Source organism: Scyliorhinus canicula, chromosome 4, assembly GCF_902713615.1.
Source record: "Scyliorhinus canicula chromosome 4, sScyCan1.1, whole genome shotgun sequence".
NCBI lineage: Eukaryota > Metazoa > Chordata > Chondrichthyes > Carcharhiniformes > Scyliorhinidae > Scyliorhinus > Scyliorhinus canicula.
Window position 1 is genome coordinate 91,841,726 of NC_052149.1, and position 19,576 is coordinate 91,861,301.

Sequence of the window (19,576 nt, forward strand, 5' to 3'; positions counted from 1 at the left end):
CCCCCTGCCCTGCCGGGTACAGGAGAATCCCGCCCATGGTATCTTGGGATTCAAAATAGAGGCATTGGGTACAAAAGCATGAAAGTTATGCTGAACCTTTGCAAAGTTCTGTTTGGACCCCAACTAGAATATTACAACCAGTTCTGGTCACCAAACTTCAGGGAGGATGTGAACGTCCTCGAGGTTGCAGAGGAGATTTAACTAAATTGTTCCAGGGATGGAACTGGTTTAGTTCCAAGGTGAGGTTGGGAAGGCTTAGGTTGTTTTCCTTGGAGCAAAGACATTGGAGAAAGATTTGATAGAGGTGCATAAGAGTATGACAGGTTTGGATAAGGTAGACAAGGGAACACTGTTCCCATGATGGTACAAGGACTGCGAACACCGATCTAAGATTTTTGGGAAAGAGATGCAGGGGAATGTGGTCGTGACTTGGGACTCACTAGCCACAAGGGTGGTGGGAAACGATAATAATCAAAGATTTCATAAAGAATTTGGAAGGGCACTTGAAGGAAATAAACTTGCAGGGCTGGGGGGATTGAGCGAGGCCGTGGAACTAACAGGATTGGTCCGGACGGAGATGTTATGGATTGTGATTTTTGAGCAATTTAACTGGGCAAAAACAGGGCGCCTTTAGCGAGGCGTTTCTCGGCAGAACGATACTGCTATTTAACGGGACTTTGCCATTTTTTTGACCTCAGCAAGGAACACCCCACTGAGGGTGTATTTACCTCATTTCCTGCACTAACGAGCTCGGTTCGCCAGTGCAGGAAGAGTATTTGCGGATCGGGGCACCATTTGTTATTTGCTGCCCTGATCTCTTGACCCCCTCATCTAGCCCACCACAGTCGCTGAACTCCCCCCACTGCACCCAACTCACCTCTCAGGGAGTCCTTGAGCCCCCCCCCCCTCACCGAGCCTGATCCCTGGCGGGGGCAACCTAGCGCCCGAGCACCTTGGCACTGACAGCCAAGATGCCCAGGTGCCAGCGGGAGTGCCAGGGTGTCACCCTGCCAGAACCCGATAACCAGGGCGTTCTCCAATGGTTTGGGAGACCCCCTCCCCCTCACCCCCACCCCAGGTATCTTTACACCTGGTCCATATTTGAGGACATGATGTGGCGATGCCGGCGTTGGACTGGGGTGAGCACAGTAAGAAGTCTTACAACACCAGGTTAAAGTGCAACAAGTTTGTTTCAAACACGAGCTTTCGGAGCGCAGCTCCTTCCTCAGGTGAATGGAGAGGTATGTTCCAGAAACATTTATATAGACAAAGTCAGAGATGCTGGACAATTTGTGGAAACCAATGCTAAAAGGTGTCCTGACGAGGTCATTAGTTTCCAGGCCCTCGTAGGATACGGCGCAGGCCCTTGTAGAATACGGCGCAAACATATTTAAATGAGCCTAATTAATTTAAATATGGTAACCTGGACTCTCCCAATGAGATCTCATTGAATCTCGCAAGGCATTTCGAGCATCGCGAATCATGCGCTATGACTCTACTCAATTATTATAATCTGGGATTGCTCTCCTTACAGCTGAGAAGGTGAAGAGGTTTAATGGAGGTGTTCAGAATCATGAAAAACTGAATCAAGACAAACCATTTCCAGTGGCACAAGGTTGGGTATTCAGAGGACACAGATTGAAATCGATTGGCAAAAGAACGAGAGTAGACTAGAGAAAATGTTTTATTTCGCACAGGGTGTCATTGAAATCGGGAATACATTGCCTGATAAGATTCAAAAGTAATTTAAAGGATTATGGGACAAGAGTGGGGATTGTGGAGGAGGAAGTGAGATTAATTGGAAAGCTCTATCAAAGAGCTAGCAAAAACATGATGGGCAGAATGGCCTCCTTTTGTGCTGCAGTAGGGCAACTGTGGCTCAATTGGTGGCAGTGCTGTTTCTGACAGAAAGTTGTGGGTTTAAATACTACTCCAGAGACATAGCAGTACAGTACTGAGACAGTGCTGCACTGGTGGAGGTGCCATCTTTCCGATGAGACACTAAACCTCGTCTGCTCTCTCACATGAATGCAAAAGATCCCTGGTATCAATTCAAGGATGGTCAGGAAAGTGATCCCCTTTGTTCTGGTCAATATTTATCCACCCAACAAGAGAACCAATTATCTGCTGATCATCACATGGTTGTTTGTAGGATCTTGCTCGGCATAAACTGGCTGATGTGGTACCCACATTACAACAGTGAGCACACTTCATCGGCTGAAAAGTACATTGGGTTATTCTGCGGTCAATAAACGCACTATACAAATGCAAGTCTTCCTTTTTCCCACTCTGGTGATACGGCAATATCAATAATCTGATCATTATAACACTGAATGCAAAATTCAGTTTACAACACGCTTTAATTTATGTGAAAAGCTTTAGTTTTGTACAACATAGCAGGATAAAGATTAGGATTGAGAATGACGTAAGTGGGACAAAATGACTAAGTATTACTAAGTGAAAGAAAGTAAATTATGAGGAACTGAAGGTGGACCGAAAGAAACAAGGATAAAATTAAAATTAAAGAAACAAAGAAATAGTGGGAAATCTTTAAAAGGAGAACCATTGGAGTTCAAGAGAAACTAAGTGCCAAAAACAAATAAGTTAATATCAAGCACTTTGAATGAATAATGAACGAAAATTCAATTGTAGGTTCAAATCGGACTCCAGAGAAATACCAGTACGGTACTGAGACAGTGCGGCACTGGTGGAGTGTTTCCGATGAGACACTAAACCTCATCTGCTCTCTCTCATGAATGCAAAATATCCCTAGTATTAATTCAAGGAAGGTCAGGAAAGTGATCCCCTTTGTCATGGCCAATATGAAATTGAATCTAAAGTAAAAGACATAAATATTAGAGGGGAAAGAAGAGGAGGGCAAAATGAAGTATGAAGAATTTCGGACATGGGAGGGGATTTTAATACTGTGTTGGACCCAGCTCTGGATCGTTCGAGGTCTAAGACGGGCAAGAGGCCGGCGACAGCCTTAGTGCTGAGGGGATTCATGGATCAGATGGGAGGGGTAGACCCTTGGAGGTTTTTGAGGCTGGGAGGTAGGGAGTTTTCCTTTTTCTCCCATGTCCACAAGGCCTATTCCCGGATTGATTTTTTTGTCCTCAGCAGGGCGCTAATCCCGAGAGTGGTGGGGGCGGAGTATTCGGCGATAGTCATATCTGACCACGCTCCGCATTCGGTGGACCTGGAGCTGGGGGAGCGGAAGGATCAGCGCCCGCTGTGGAGGTTAGATGTGGGGCTTCTGTCAGAGGAGGAAGTAAGTGGGCGGGTCCGTAGGTGCATAGAGGGGTATTTAGAAGCTAATGACAATGGGGAGGTGCAAGCTGGGGTGGTCTGGGAAGCGCTGAAGATGGTGGTTAGAGGGGAGCTGATATCTATTCGTGCGCACAGGGAGCGGGGGGGAGCGGGTTGAGAGGGAGAGGTTGGTGGAAGAAATGGTAAGGGTGGACAGGAGGTATGCGGATGTCCCGGAAGAGGGGCTTTTGAGGAAGCGTCGCAGTCTCCAAGCGGAGTTCGATATACTGACCACCCGGAAGGCGGAGGCGCAGTGGAGGAGGGCGCAGGGGGCGGTATATGAGTACGGGGAGAAGGCAAGTCGGATGCTGGCCCACCAGCTCCGTAAGCGGGAGGCAGCGAGAGAGATAGGGGGAGTCACAGATGCAGGAGGGAACCTGGTGCGGAGTTCTAGGGACATTAATGGGGTGTTCAGATCCTTCTACGAGGAGCTATACCGGTCGGTGCCCCCTAGGGAGGTGGGCGGGATGGACCGCTTTCTGGATAAGCTGGCGTTCCCAAGAGTGGAGGGGGAGCGGGTGGAGGGTTTGGGGGCCCCAATCGAGTTGGAGGAGCTGATGGAGGCACTGGGGAGCATGCAGACTGGGAAAGCACCGGGACCTGACGGGTTCCCGGTGGAGTTTTATAAGAAGTTCTCAGACCTGCTGGGCCCGTTATTAATGAGGACCCTGAATGAGGCAAGGGAGGGGGGGGGCTTTGCCCCCGACGATGTCTAGAGCAATAATCTCACTGATTCTGAAGCGGGATAAGGGCCCCCTCCAGTGTGGGTCTTACAGGCCGATCTCGCTCCTCAACATGGATGCAAAGTTGTTGGCTAAGGTACTGTCCAGGAGGCTGGAAGATGTGGTCCCGCTGGTTATCCATGAGGATCAAACGGGGTTTGTGAAGGGAAGGCAGCTGAATGTCAATGTGCGGCGGCTTCTTAATGTTATGATGCTGTCATCGGCAGATGGGGAGGCGGAAATAGTAGCATCGCTGGATGCAGAGAAAGCTTTCGATAGGGTGGAGTGGAGCTACCTGTGGGAAGTGTTGAGGAGATTTGGGTTTGGTGAGGGATTTATTAGCTGGGTGAGGCTGCCGTATAGTGCCCCAGTAGCGAGCATGGTGACAAATGGGAGGAGGTCGGAGAACTTTCGGCTGTCCCGGGGGACGAGGCAGAAGTGCCCCTTGTCTCCCCTGCTCTTCGCGTTAGCGATTGAACCCCTGGCCATGGCGCTGAGGGATCTGAAGAACTGGAGGGGGATTGTGCGGGGGGGCACCAGTTGTCGCTGTACGCAGATGATTTACTGTTGTACATCGTGGATCCGGCGGGGAGGATGCCAGAGGTGTTGAGGATACTTGGGGAGTTTAGGGACTTTTGGGCTATAAGCTCAACGTGGGGAAGAGTGAGCTGTTTGTGCTGCACTTGGGAGACCAGGAGAGGGAGATAGGGGAGCTCCGGTTGAAGAAGGCGGTGAGGAGCTTTAGATATCTTGACGTCCAGATAGCTAGGAGCTGGGGGGCCCTGCATAGGCTAAACTTTTCGAGGCTGGTGGAACAGATGGAGGAAGAGTTTAGGGGGTGGGATGTGCTGCCACTCTCTTTGGCGGGCAGGGTCCAGTCAGTTAAGGTGACGGTGCTCCCGAGGTTTTTGTTTCTCTTCCAGTGTCTCCCCATCTTGATTCCGAAGGCTTTTTTTAGCAGGGTTAATAAGAGCATTCTGGGGTTCGTGTGGGCGCGGAAGACTCCGAGAGTGAGGAGGGTATTCCTGGAGCGAGGCAGGGAGGTAGGTGGTTTGGCATTGCCCAACCTGTGTGGATACTACTGGGCTGCGAATGTGGCAATGATTCGTAGGTAGGTGATGGAGGGGGAGGGTGCCGCATGGAAGAGGTTGGAGGTGGCGTCCTGTGTGGGCACGAGTTTGGAGGCATTGGTGACGGCCCCGCCCCCACTCCCCCCGGCAAGGTATTCTACGAGTCCAGTAGTGGTGGCTTCCCTCAAAATTTGGGGGCAGTGGAGGCGGCATAGGGGGGGAAGTGAAGGCCTCCGTGTGGGCCCTGATACGGGGCAATCACCGGTTTGCACCAGGGAGAATAGATGGTGGGTTTTTGAGTTGGCATAGGGCAGGCACCAGGCGGATGGGGGACCTTTTCCTCGACGGGAAGTTTGCGACCTTAGAGGAGTTGGAGGGGAAATGGGGTCTCCCCCCGGGAATACTTTCAGGTATATGCAGATTAGGGCGTTTGCAAAGCGGCAGGTGGCGGAGTTTCCGCTATTGCCACCAAGGGGGGGGGCAGGATAGGGTGCTCTTGGGGACGTGGGTCGGTGAGGGTAGGATCTCGGCAATTTATCAGGTGATGCAGGAGGGGGAAGGAGGCCTCGGTGGAGGAGTTGAAAGCGAAGTGGGAGGAGGAGCTAGGGGAGGGGATCGACGAGGGGACATGGGCGGACGCCCTGGGGAGGGTGAATGCATCCTCTTCTTGCGCACGGCTCAGCTTAATTGAGCTGAAGGTGCTGCATAGGGCGCACATGACTGGGGCCAGGCTGAGCCGGTTCTTTGGGGGCGAGGACAGGTGTGGGAGGTGTACGGGAGGCCCAGCGAATCACACCCACATGTTCTGGGCGTGTCCGGCGTTGGAGGGGTTCTGGAAGGGGGTGGCGGGGACCTTGTCCAAGGTGGTCGGTTCCAGGGTGGAACCGGGCTGGGGGCTCGCTATCTTTGGGGAAGCATCGGAGCCGGGAGTGCAGGAGGCGAGAGAGGCCGGTATCCTGGTCTTTGCGTCTCTAGTAGCCCGGCGTAGGATTCTTTTACAGTGGAGGGACGTGAAGCCCCGAGCCCAGAATCCTGGATTAACGACATGGCCGGGTTCATCAAACTGGAGAGGGTCAAGTTTGCCCTGAGGGGGTCGGTACAAGGGTTCTTCCGGCGGTGGCAGCCTTTTCTTGATTTCCCGGCGGAGTGTTAGAGGGTGGTCAATCTCAGCAGCTACCCGGGGGGGGGGGGGGGGGGGGGGGGGGGCAGTCCACGAGGTGTTGGTACAACCAGAGCACTGTGAGAAACACACTCCAAGGATTTTGACCCAGGGACAGTGAAGGATGGTGTCTGATATTGATGGGCACCTGCATAGGATTTTCCGATACATCTACTGCCCTTATCCTTCTGACAAAGGTCGCAGGCTTGGAAAATGTTGTTGAAGGAGGCTTGGTAAGTTGATGCAATGTGTCTTGTAAATGGTACGCACCACTGCCACTGTGTGCTAGTGGCAGATTGAGTGAATGTGGGACTGGAACTTTTATTTTTGGAACGTTAGACCAGGCCTCTCTATTATTAATCCATTATTAACATTAACTCTATGACAAAGAGTCATCCAGAGTTTCCGTCAGACCTGATGTGTTTGTCCAGCATTCTGTTTTTGTTTCAGATTTCAACATCCGCAGTAATTTGCTTTTAACTTGATGCTACCATTTCAAAAAATAAAATCAGGAAGTACTGAACTGCAGGAACTACAGATGATTAACAAAAACCCTAACAGGAATTACAAGGATGCTTCCAGAACTGAGAAGTACAGCTATTGAGGAAGATTGAACAAGCTGCTTGTTTTCTTTAGAAAAAAAAAAGAGAAAACTTAGAGGAGACTTGATAGAAGTTTTCAAAATTATGAATGGGTTGATACGGAGAAAGCATATTCACTGGAAGGAAAATCCAAAACTAGAAGCCATTTCTTTACTCAAATAGTCATTCAAACGTGGAATTCACTACCAAAGGAATAGGGCGAGACAAAAAATGTAAATGCTTTCAAAAGGAAGCTGCTCAGTACTTGAGAGAAAGGAGAAAGGCTGTGAGGAAGTGGATGGAATTGGAAGAGACTCATGTGGAGGATAACAAACTAGTTGTGCCAAATGGCCTGTATACTCTGCATAATTCTACACAACTGGTGACAAATTGATGCCAATGGATTCCTTCTGATTCTGTTCCCATTACTGCATTTTCCACAAGTGAATAGTTGCTCCAGTTTATAACTCTATTACATCAAGCATAAAAACAATTCACAATAGTCAGAGTTAAGGTGATGGGCTTTCTTTCTGCTTTATTATAAACAAAACAATGCATCTCTGATATATTTGTCTCAGACATGTAACACAATAACCCTCTACTTATCACAGCATATTGTTGTCTTCACTGAAATGGAGATAATTAAATTGTTGTTTACTTAAATTGTTGCTTAACCATTGGGTTTCAGTTTACAGATCAGCTACAGATTACGAAAAAGAGATTTACTGATAATAGATTGGTTTACAATACTCCTCCCAAATTAATGATATTATGTCAAACCTGAGGCTTTCTATGCAAGATGCCGCTGCTCCACTTAAAACTCTCATGTCCTAACCGAAAGTGCCTACATATATTCTATTATTGAAAGCTAAGAAATTCAATTTGAAAAATCTTGAACTATTTTACTCACCTTCTGACAAGCTATGGGTAAACGTCACGTAAGCACTTCAAACAGGCAAGTGTACCTGGCCTGTCAATCACTTATTTACTGTTAAAGGGACAGGAGGAAGTTGAATACCAGGCTTACCAAAGATCCCACCAAGTTGAAACGGAGGAACAAGGGAAAACTGGTGTCGCTGTTGGAAACCAATCATCTCAGTACCAAGACATTACTACAGAAGTTCTTCATAGTAGCTTCCCAGGCTCAACTCACTTCAGCTGTTATATCAATCACATACCTACATTCAGAAGGTCAAAAGTAGAGCAGTTTGCTGATGATTGCACAGCATCTAACTCCACTCATAATTCCTCAGATAATAAAGTAGTCCATGCCTGTTGCACGCACAGATGACATTCATGTCATTCAAATGCCAGGAAGTGACCATCACTAAACAAGAGAAGCCTGTCTGCCACTGACATTCAATAAATGACATTTACACAACTGGATTTCCAACTGCTGATACCCTGCGTATCAAAATTGACCAGAATCAGGGTTGCATGTGGCGCAGTGGTTAGCACTGGGACTGCGGCGCCGAGGACACGGGTTCGAATCCCGGCCCGGGTCACTGTCTGTGTGGAGTTTGCACATTCTCCCCATGTCTGCGTGGGTTTCACCCCCACAACCCAAAGATGTGCAGGTTAGGTGGCTTGGTCATGGTAAATTGCCCCTTTTTTGAATAAAAATAATGGGGTACTCTAAATTTTTTTATTTTTTTAAAAATTGACCAGAATCTCAATTGGGTCAGCCATATAAATGCTGTGGTTGCTAGAGCAGCAGATCAACAGTGGGTATTCTATCATGACTCTTGACTTCTCAAAGCCTCTCCATCACATTCAAGCTATGTTTGGAGTCTGGTAGAATACTCTGCACTAACTTTGATAAGTCCTGACGTGGAGTTGCCGGCGTTGGACTGGGGTGGGCATAGTGAGAAGTCATACAACACCTGTTTAAAGTCCAATAGGTTTGTTTGATATAACTAGCTTTCAGAGCACAGCTCCTTCATCAGGTTGATGAGTCCAGCTGCAACAAAACCCAAGGAACCTGACACCATTTCGGACAAAGAATTCTGCCAGATCGGCACATCATCGATCAGTCTATACTGCAGTGTGCACTATCTAGTAGCCTAACTGGTGGCAGTGTGTATTACCTACTGGATATACTGTAATAGTAACTTGCCACGGTTTGTTCTACAACAACTCCCAAACCTTATCAAGTTACTATTGCAGAGTGAGTGTGAGAATAGATTATGTGCTGGGGAAAAAATGAACCACAAATTACTTTATTAACATATAAATAGCAATGAGATGGCCAAAGAAGAGGAGTGGAAGCAATTAGGTTATAAAGGGAGAGATCCTCTTGCCAAAATAGAGGGCATCATATTGGCACTGAACGAATGTTTCAGTAAAGATGAGGATGTTGCCCATACATCAGTAAGGCAGGAGGTAATAACTGTAAGAGATAATAAAAATGTAGGGCACCTTCACAACATGGACTGCGGCAGTTCAAGAGGATGGCCCACCGTCATGTTGACAAAGGCAATTAGAGGTGGGCAATAACTGGCAGTCTTGCCAGCAATGCCCACATTCCAAAAGTGAGTTGAGATAAACATTTGATGTGCATTCTAATATTTTTGCAATACATGTTACTGGTAACATCTTCATCTGCATCAGCCTGGGTGTACACAACCTGCTGCATTCTGAGATTTCTTGTTGCTCCTGGAAGGTGAACCTATTTTCTTGTTAAAAGGAAAGCAATACTCGGGACACTAATGATCAGAGAGCATGAATCAAAGATAATCATTTTGATTTTCACTAGATTTGTGTAGGACTAAAATTAATATTTCTGTGGGGTTCCAAAAATATTCCCTTGAAATTTACTCAGCTCACATATTCTGTACTCTTCTATTCAGTAGTGACTGCATCTCATTTATTTCTGCCCCTTTAGCAAAAGCACACATTTATGATGGAAATTAGCTGCTCAATAATCAGCGAAAACACTGGACAACTTTGCAACTACAATTTTGCCAATCTTTGTACAGCCATTTATCACAGTTGTATTTTGTTTTCCTTTGGCAGAATACATTAAAACGTTATGAATTTAGTACAGGGGTGAAAGAAGAAGGGTTTTTTCATACAAAGTGCAATTCCATAGAAGTTTTAACATAATATCCCAAAATACTTCAGAGAGGACAGAAAGAGGCCACTTGCCCTCTCGAACACCAGCTTCCGTTACTTGGGAGTTCGTGTAGCTGATAATTGGGCCTCACATCCCAAGTTAAATTATTCAGGGCTCATCAGTGGTGTCAGGGTGGATCTGCAGAGCTAAAGTTGCCTCTCTCTGTCCCTGGCAGGTAGGATCCAAATGATTAAACTGAACGTACTTCCCAGATTTTTCTTTTCCTTTCAATATATCCCTATTTTGTTTGCCCAAATCATTTTTTATTAAGGTCAACAAAATGATTTCAGCTTTCATTTGGCCAGTATATGTCTCAGAGTCCGCAGTGTTCTGCTTCGGAGAGACAGAGGATCAGGAGGCTTCACCCTCTCGAATATTCTGTTTTACAATTGGGCTGCCAACATTCAAAAAAATCCTGCAGTGGCTTCGCGACCCAGACTTGATCTGGGGTATGATGGAGGCTCGCTCAAGCACCACCTCCTTTCTTCATGTTATAATTACTGCACCGAGGGCAGCACGGTGGAGCAGTGGGTTAGCACTGTGGCCTTACGGCACCGAGGTCCCAGGTTCAATCCCGGCTCTGGGTCACTATCCGTGTGGAGTTTGCACATTCTCCCAGTGTTTGCGTGGGTTTCACCCCCACAACCCAAAAGATGTGCAGGGTCGGTGGATTGGTGACGCTAAATTGCCCCTTAATTGGAAAAAATGAATTGGGTATTCTAAATTTTTTTTTTTTTTATCAATAATTACTGCACCGCTGCCCTTCTCCCCTGCAGTTGTTTTCCTGAAATCCTGTAGTAAAATTCCCCCCCTCAGGATTTGGGAACAGCTTCAGCAGCATTTCAAACTTTTCTCCCCGTCTTCTCTCCCCCCTATTTTCAATAATCAACTCTTTTTGCCTTTAAGTTTGGACCTTTTGGGAAGGCACGAGGACTTGTGCATTTTGGAGATCTATTTGTAGAGGGGAGTTTTAACAGTGTTGAGGAGCTGTCTGACAAGTTTCAATTGCCCAGTTCTAACTTCTTTCGTTATTTTCAAATCTGTGACTTTCCTCCTCAGTTCTTTCCTTCTTTTCCTTTAACCTCCTCCCCCCCCCCTCCCCCTCCCGTCCCCCCCCCCCCCCCCCCCCCCCCCTTCCCCTGCTAAAGAAGGTTTTGTACTTGCCATAGACTGACAAGGTGTCTATTTTGGATCTGTATGGCCTTATTCTTTCAGCAGATCCCACCCCTCTGGAGGAGGTGAAGGAAAAATGGGAGAGGGAACTGGGTCCTGAACTTACTAATGAAGCTCGGAGGGAAGCTCTCAACAGAGTGGACTCCACTTCTTCCTGTGCCTGACTAAGTCTGATCCAATTCAAAATATTGCACAGAACGCATCGGACCAAGGTGAGGATGAGTGGGTTTTTCCAGGATGTGGAAGACTGTGGTGATATGCCGGTGGGCTATATCATGGATAGATGGTGTATGACCTCCAACCAGCAGGTCGCGGTGCAGACACACCATACGGTCTCAAGACCAAGGTCATCTGACCAGCGACTCCCTTATAAGGGGAGACACATCCAGCCGTGATCAGTAGATTGCAGATGGTAGTTAAGACATACAATTGAATGGTGGGAGCTCGGTGTAGTGCCAGAGGAATAATAAGCAGACTCCATGATAACATCATCTGTGACAGATTGCTATTTTACCACACAAGACTCAATAAAGATCCTGGTGTTTGGTGGAATCCTTTGTAAGGTATAGAAGACCAAACACAACAGAAGACAAATGTGGTAGTTGGTCGCTTGCACCAACTAACCACACTCACGTTTTCGTCTTGTCCTAAACTTGTGAGCTTCTGAATTTCCCTTTTTAATACTATTTTGGAGATTCTTCGGGTGGCTCCAGAAGCAAACCCATTAAGTGCCATATTGGGGTCTCGGACTCACCGACATTTCATTCTGGAAGAGGTGATGCTCTCACCTAAAATTCCAGAGGTGAATGGATAACATAATGTACTAACATGAACTTCCTGCACTACCGGCTCTCTGTGACAACAGTGCGTACCACTTTGAGGTGGTATGCCAGCAGTGAGCCAAGGTTTCACCAACACCACCTCACAAACCAACCACACAGAAGGACAAGCACAAGTGCATGGAAATACCAACACCCCTAAGCTCCATTCTTATATGCCACTCCAGCTTGGACATATATTGCCATTCTTTGAACGTTGCTGGGTCAAAATGCTGGAACCCGCCAGCATTCTGGGAGTACCTTCAAGACATGTACTGCAGCAGGGTTTGAGAAATAAATGTTAGTCTTGCTAGTGACAGCCACGTAACAAGAATTAGTAAAAGAAAGCTTGTCTATGCATTATAAGGCATCACCTGTTCAAACTCAACCTGGTCAGTTAAAAAGTATTTTAGAAATTTGATTATTTTAAATAGAAACATTAAGATTGCTTAATTAGGGTTTAAGGTATGCGTTCTCAACGATCTATAGCAATCATAAATCTGTTCGCCCGAATACTTCCACAGGAACTTTTTTAAAATCTCTAATGACATCTCCCATTCCAAGTGCCCGATGACAATATTTATCAAGATGATTTTTGTGTATTTTCAATGTGCAGAAAGCCTATTTTCTTGAATTGGGTTACAAAACAACACCACAGCTTAGTAAGGTTCATCACCAATAAAAGTACCCTGTCAATTTATCATCATTTGTAACACTGTGGTACAGAGGCACATTCATATTTGCCAGCTGTGCACATAGTACACATACAGTTCAGAGGCAAACGAGACATCTTTCGCTGAACAAACAGACATAACTCACATAATTCAAAGCCGCAGTGACATGGCAAATTGTCCTGAAGCTGCTGAAAGATAACAAGTCAAATTTTAACCTGCTGTCTTGAGCATGTGACAAGGGCACTGCCCAAAGTCAGTGAGGTTCTTTTTAAACGTGTGTATGTCAGGTCTGAGGGGCATGATTGCAATTTTAACTTGGTAGACTGAGTAGGAAGCAGCAGTGATTCTTCTGCTATGTACACCCAGAGACATAGCAGAGCAAAACCAAAAGATTCCCAAGGTGGCAGTTTTTGTACCTCAAAAAAATGCGCCTACTGCATAAATCATTTTGTACGTTTCAACATCAGAAAGGAATGAGAGCGGGCAGCATGCACTACTTTTGTCAGTGCCAACTGTTATACAGGCTACATTTAACTCAAAATTACTTCATTCAAATTGTCTGATAACTCTAAGTTTATATAGATGAATTGAATCTATGTTTAGTCAAGACAATATTCTTTACTACAGAGATTCCTTTACAAACTTTGTTTTCTAATACTGAGTACCACTCAAATCAGATTCACATTGTACTTGCATCTTCTAATGCTCTCTTCACAGTTCAAGATGGATGGCCTGATTTCATCATACTTTGCCCACTGTTTCCTGCATTTTTAAGAGAGGTCATGTCCTTCCTCAGTCTGTTTCCTCAATGAAAATAATGCACTTCTAATTCTGAAGACCAGTTGTTGAGGGGAACACGCTCAAGCAATTCTATTGGACTTGAGACAGCTATTTTATTTCAGACAGCTTCACTTTTTTTACGAAGGATGACAGGATTATCACTGCCATTTTGCATTTTAATATGCAGTGCAGGCATTTCTAACCAGCAACATGCAAGAGAGATCCGAAGTGTTCTGTCACCCAAGTTTCATAGAATTCATAGAATTTACAGTGCAGAAGGAGGCCATTCAGCCCATCGAGTCTGCACCGGCTCTTGGAAAGAGCACCCTACCCAAGGTCAACAACTCCACCCTATCCCCATAACCCAGTAACCCCATAACCCAGTAACCCCACCCAACACCAAGGGCAATTTTGGACACTAAGGGCAATTAATCATGGCCAATCCACATAACCTGCACATCTTTGAACTGTGGGAGGAAACCGGAGCACCCGGAGGAAACCCACGCACACACGGGGAGGATGTGCAGACTCCGCACAGAGAGTGACCCAAGCCGGAATCGAACCTGGGACCCTGGAGCTGTGAAGCGATTGTGCTATCCACAATGCTACCGTGCTGCCCTTAAGAAAAAATAGTTGTCTTTAGCCAAGCCATCTCTTCAGGAAACTAATGCATGTATTGGAATTATACCAGCATTATGCACATAGAAATTTCAGTATTTTGACCTACTTCACCACAAGCAGCTCTAGCTGATCACCGAGATCTGACATTGAAGATTTTACATATTTTATAAGTTGCAACAGTCTAGAAGTGTTGGCCAAATTAAAGAACAAAAACAGTTTGCTTGCATGAAGTTTCTTTGCTAATTTAACACGAGCAGAAGATTAGTTAAAATAGCAAAGAAACGAACGTCTTCCAAATGTAGTAAGCCTTCAACTGCTAATAATAGCATCAGCAAGCACTAATGTCATGAACGCTTGCTGTTGAATCAAAGAAAATGATCAGTGAGAAGCAAAGACAATAGAAAACTGTGTTTGCTGTATATTCCAGTCAATGGTATTAAGAATCAATCAACCAAATGGAGTGCTAATTTCTTTATGCATCAAAAATGAATTTTTCATGAGTTACAGCTGTCGACTATGTCACTGCATCATTGCACCAAGGATTGAACAATTTCATGAACAGTGATAACATCATCAGCTATGAGACGAAGTATGATTTTAATGTTATCAGCATTTTATCTTTCGGACAAAGCAGGCTTAGATTGCAGCAGAGTGATTAACTAAGACTCAATTTGTGTTCCTCTCATAGACTGAAACCTTAAAAGCCAATAAAAAGAAAAACAATAATACCTTAATACAGTCACCTCTACAGCTCGAGCACAGTCAAATGATCAATAAAACTCAACTGTTTTTCATCTTTGTCTGACAACAGTTGTCAATGTAACGTGTTCAGGTTCCGACAAAGTCACAGCACATCAGTTATCTGCACCATATCCTTTCTTGGCCATTAGCTATTTCTTGGCCTGTCTTCACCTCCTTAGCCCCTCCCTTCCATGATTGTATTTAGGATACAGAACAGCCTTGAAACAACTGCATAGAATACAATTAAATTCCTTCTTTTGTTATTTAATTAAAATGGTGAACCATTTGAAATGAACCGATTAACACTTTAGTTGGAACAGTTGTGGAAGGAATTTTATACCAACACATTCAGCAATTACCCAACAGCACAATTTCATAACCAAAGTCCAACTGGCCAAAATGGGTATCTTAGAATTTACAGTGCAGGAGGCCATTCGGCCCATCGAGTCTGCACCGGCTTCTGGAAAGAGCACCCTACTTAAGCCCACGTCTCCAACCCTCAGCCCCATAACCCAATAACCCCACTTAACCTTTTTGACACTAGGGGGCAATTTAGCATGGCCAATCCACCTATCCCACACATCTTTGGACTGTGTTGGTACGGTGTTAGAAAGTTATCTATTTCCTATGTGTAGATATCAGCTCATTAACTGCCAGCAAAGAACATGTTAAACCTTTGGTCATATTAATGTGAGGATGTTTACTAACTTACTAGGCCTCGATTCCACAACTTTGGGTTTCTGCCAATCAGAAGACTGGATGTCAGGACCATACAGCAGAGGCTGTTGGGATCAGATGAAAAGAACAGATATACAATCAGATTTTCATGGAGTTGGGTCAAACCTACAGGCCTAACAAAAAGACGATCAGTATATGGATGTGGAGGTCCCACCCCCTGTTTTAAAGGACGAGGCTGGTGTGCAGGCAGCCAGCTCACTTGCAGGAGGCAGGTTGGCAATTTAAATATTGTAAACAGGATGTAAGCCTCATATTTAACCACCATTTTAAAGTTAACTCTAGCCAGCTGAGATTTCCTTTTTTTTTTTCTTTGTCATTTTATTTGACAATTCTTAACAAATCACGCAAACCCGGCAAGGCCCACCAGCTGAGATTTCCTGGCCTCACAAACCAGCCAGTTCATGGGAGGTGCAGACTGCTTGATCATGAATCAAGTCCCTTTCCACTTACTTGAAATGAAAAATGAAATGAAAATCGCTTATTGTCACAAGTAGGCTTCAAATGAAGTTACTGTGAAAAGCCCCTAGTCGCCACATTCCAGCCCCTGTTCGGGGAGGCTGGTACGGGAATTGAACCGTGATGCTGGCCTGCCTGGGTCTACTTTAAGAATCAGCTCTTTAGCCCTGTGCTAAACCAGCCCATTCTGGATCCAGTTTACCTTCTTTGGCCAACCACATCACCCACCCTTTGCCTTTGCATCTCCTTCGCATGACCTTAGACCTCCAAAGGACACAGACTCTGGGTGGCACGGTAGCACATTGGTTAGCACAGTTGCTTCACAGCTCAAGGGTCCCAGGTTCGATTCTGGCTTGGGTCACTGTCCTTGTGGAGTCTGCACTTTCTCACCGTGTCTGCGTGGGTTCCCTCCGGGTGCTCCGGTTTCCTCCCACAGTCCAAAGATGTGCAGGTTCGGCGGATTGGTCATGCTAATTTGCCCTTAATGTCCAAAAAAGGTTAGGTGGCGTTATGGGGATAGGGTGGAGGTGAGATGTGGGCTTAATTAGGGTGCCCTTTCCAAGGGCCGGTGCAGACTCGATGGGCTGAATAGCCTCCTTCTGCACTGTAAATTGTATGATTCTATGATCACCCGCTGACTTCCAAACTCTGCTCCTCCTGCACAACCCCACCCTCCACCCATCCCTCCCGCCAACCCTTGCCTCCTCGCACTTCCACTTCCCTGACCTTCTACGGCTCCTCTCCATTTTTAGGCTATGGCCTATCTAACAGGCAGGCCATCAGCCACTCACTTACTCTGACTGTAGAGTGGGAACAGAGTCAGAACAGCTCTAATCAGATTCTGCCATTTCTCGCAGGTTTCCCAACTTCAAACCAGCAATGCCCCTCCCCCACCCCAACACAAGAGTTAATGTCTAGTCAGTTGTAAATATAGGACATCTTCCACAGCCTTAACCTTCATCACAGCAAAGAACTGGAAACTGTCACCACACAATTCCTACCGGAACATCTGAAACTCAGTCATAAGGCAAGTATTCATTTGAATAATCTCCTAGGCGAGGGGTTGACAAACCTTTTCACATGAAGAGCTCATTTGAAAAATATCTGCTGAAAATAAAAATTATTAGGAGCTACTGGGTGAAAATTTAATATTTCCACTTGTTAGAATTTACGTACCAGTAGAAAAAAATTGAAATTCAAATGTACCCAACAGGAGTTTATATTTTTTATTTGTTTTTGTTTACTATAATTTTGTCAATAAAGTCATCTTTAAAACTAACTTAAAATTTAGGATGCAAATAACAAAGACAAGTTTTTGACTACTAATGTGATAATAAAGCTTCGAAGAGCACACTCAGAATAAGCTGTCTTTGAAACAATAGTGGTTGCAACTACAAAATCTGACAGTTTTTGTAACTATGTGTAACTATACCATTCAAACATGTTTATTTGGAACATTAAAATAATCATTTGTCACCATAAGGTGCAACATAATGATTGTCCTTCATCCCCATAGTTAGAACACCGCTCTTAAATTTCATGACTTAGTTTTGCAAGCTTTATCCATGGTAATGAAATCCAAGTGGAAAAGCTGCAAATTAGATGTTAAAGCTTCGCGGGAAGTAGATCCCTGTTCTAGACTGCAAAGCTAAAGCGAAATTAAATTCAGAACAAATAAAGCAATGTAAAAATCCGAATTTATGTATATGAATTAGAACAGTACAGCACAGAACTAATCAGCTTTTTTTTTTGTTCACAAGTTATCAAATGGTTTTCATTCTGCACAATGTTTCGTGAAGTTGAAAAAATTCCAATCTACATGTTTCACATAAAGCTTGAACCACAAGGCGTAGTGAAAGAACCCAAAGAGCATTATAAGAAACATCTCAAATGCAAAGTACTTCAAACACTCACCATCTGAATAGGTTTCTTGCGAAGATCTCTTTCTGTCACTAGTTTCTCTTGCTCTGTGACATAAAGTCCCTTCTGTGCAAGGGCCTGGACAACTGCATCATGCCCCAGCAGTGGTTTGGCAGCATCGCTCTTCAAGATCAGGCTCCCAGCACGACAGTACAGCTCCGCAGAAAGAAGTAGGTTGACAACAGGTGGCTTAATGTGTTCCTGTTCATACTGGTCCGTGTAAAATGGTTCTCCAAGTTCCTCTGGTACATGATCTTTTAAAAAAATGAAAAGCAAGCAAGTCAGAATGTTGTGCATGCAGAATGGTAGAAAACGGGAAAGCATTTTATTTTGCAAGCAGAATACCTTTTTATTTACTCTTGAACATATTCCCAATAGTGCCTTCTCTCCACAATGAAAACAGTAATCTCTCACTCTACTTGATGCTCTATGAAGAAATATTATGGAATACAAGGTATAATGAAAGGAAAATGAACAAAAATAACACATCTTATTACGCCTAATTTTGTATTTCTTTTAGTGTGTGTGATGTCAGACTACCTGAAGACCATAGGAAATTGATACTGTGCTAGAATGTATGTTGATCATTTAAGACCTTAATCTTGTCAAAAAAGACCCATTTACCTCTATCATTTCAATATGTTGTTCAATCCAGAAAAGTCAGCTGAAAGTTGGAGCATTCGGTATTGCAGCATGGGAGGAGACTATTCAGCCTATTATGCCTGTGCAAGCTCTCGGAAACAGCAAACCTCTTCGTTCCATTCCCCTACCAATTCCAAATAAACTACCTTTTCCAGATATTTTTTTCAAACTTATCCATCTTCTTTTTAAAAGCAACTATATATTCTATATCCACCACGGTTTCTGGTTCAGTATTCCATACCCTAGCAACACTCTGCTTTAACTAAAGAAAAAACTCAACCATTCTTTTGATGACAAACTTAGATTTATGACAAACATCAATTTTCAATCTCATATCCCTTATCTGGGAAGAGGTGAGTTTGCCAGAGGATCTCAGGGACTCTGTGGACATGACTATATTCAAGAAGGGAAACAAGTCAGATTGCAGTAACAAGTCTTCCTACTGTCTGCCACAAGGAAGATCATTGCAAGGATCCTCCTCAACTGCCTGTTTCAGTGATCGTGGAAACTTTTCAGAATCACAGTGTGGCTTTAGCCCATCGAGAGGCACAAAAGATATGGGCCGGGATTCTCCCCTACCCGGCGGGGCTGGGGGTCCCATCGTGTTGCAGTGGCGTGAACCACTCCGGCGTTGGGCCGCCCCAAAGGTGCGGAAGTCTCCGCACCTTTAGGGGCCAAGCCCTCACATTGAGGGGCTAGGCCCGTGCCGCAGTGGTTCCCGCTGTGCCGGCTGGCGTTAACGGCCTTTGGTGCCACGCCAGACGGGACCAAAAGAACTTCGCCGGCCGGCATAAGTCCATGCATGCGCCGGAGCGTCAGCGGCTGCTGACGTCATCCCGGCGCATGCGCAGGGGAGGGGGTCTCTTCTGCCCCTGCCATGGTGAAGACCATGGCAAAGGCGGAGGAAAAAGAGTGCCCCCACAGCACAGGCCCGCCCGCCAATTGGTGGGCCCCGATCGCGGGCCCGACCCCCTGGGGTCAAATCGACCCACGCCCCCCCCCCCCCCCCCCCCCCCCAGGACCCCGGCGCCCGCCTGTGCCACCTGCTCCCGTCGGT

The 19,576-nt window shown here is 45.5% G+C and overlaps 1 protein-coding gene across 2 annotated transcripts in view; it reads right to left on the bottom strand.

Annotated features, from left to right (window-relative positions):
* camsap2a (calmodulin regulated spectrin-associated protein family, member 2a) overlaps positions 1-19,576 on the bottom strand; it is a 233,623-nt gene that overhangs the window by 195,020 nt on the left and 19,027 nt on the right. For both annotated transcript variants that reach the window (XM_038794806.1, XM_038794807.1), the window contains exon 2: positions 17,872-18,131. In XM_038794806.1, coding sequence (XP_038650734.1) covers positions 17,872-18,131 — 260 coding nt within the window. The remainder of the gene's footprint in view (positions 1-17,871; positions 18,132-19,576) is intronic.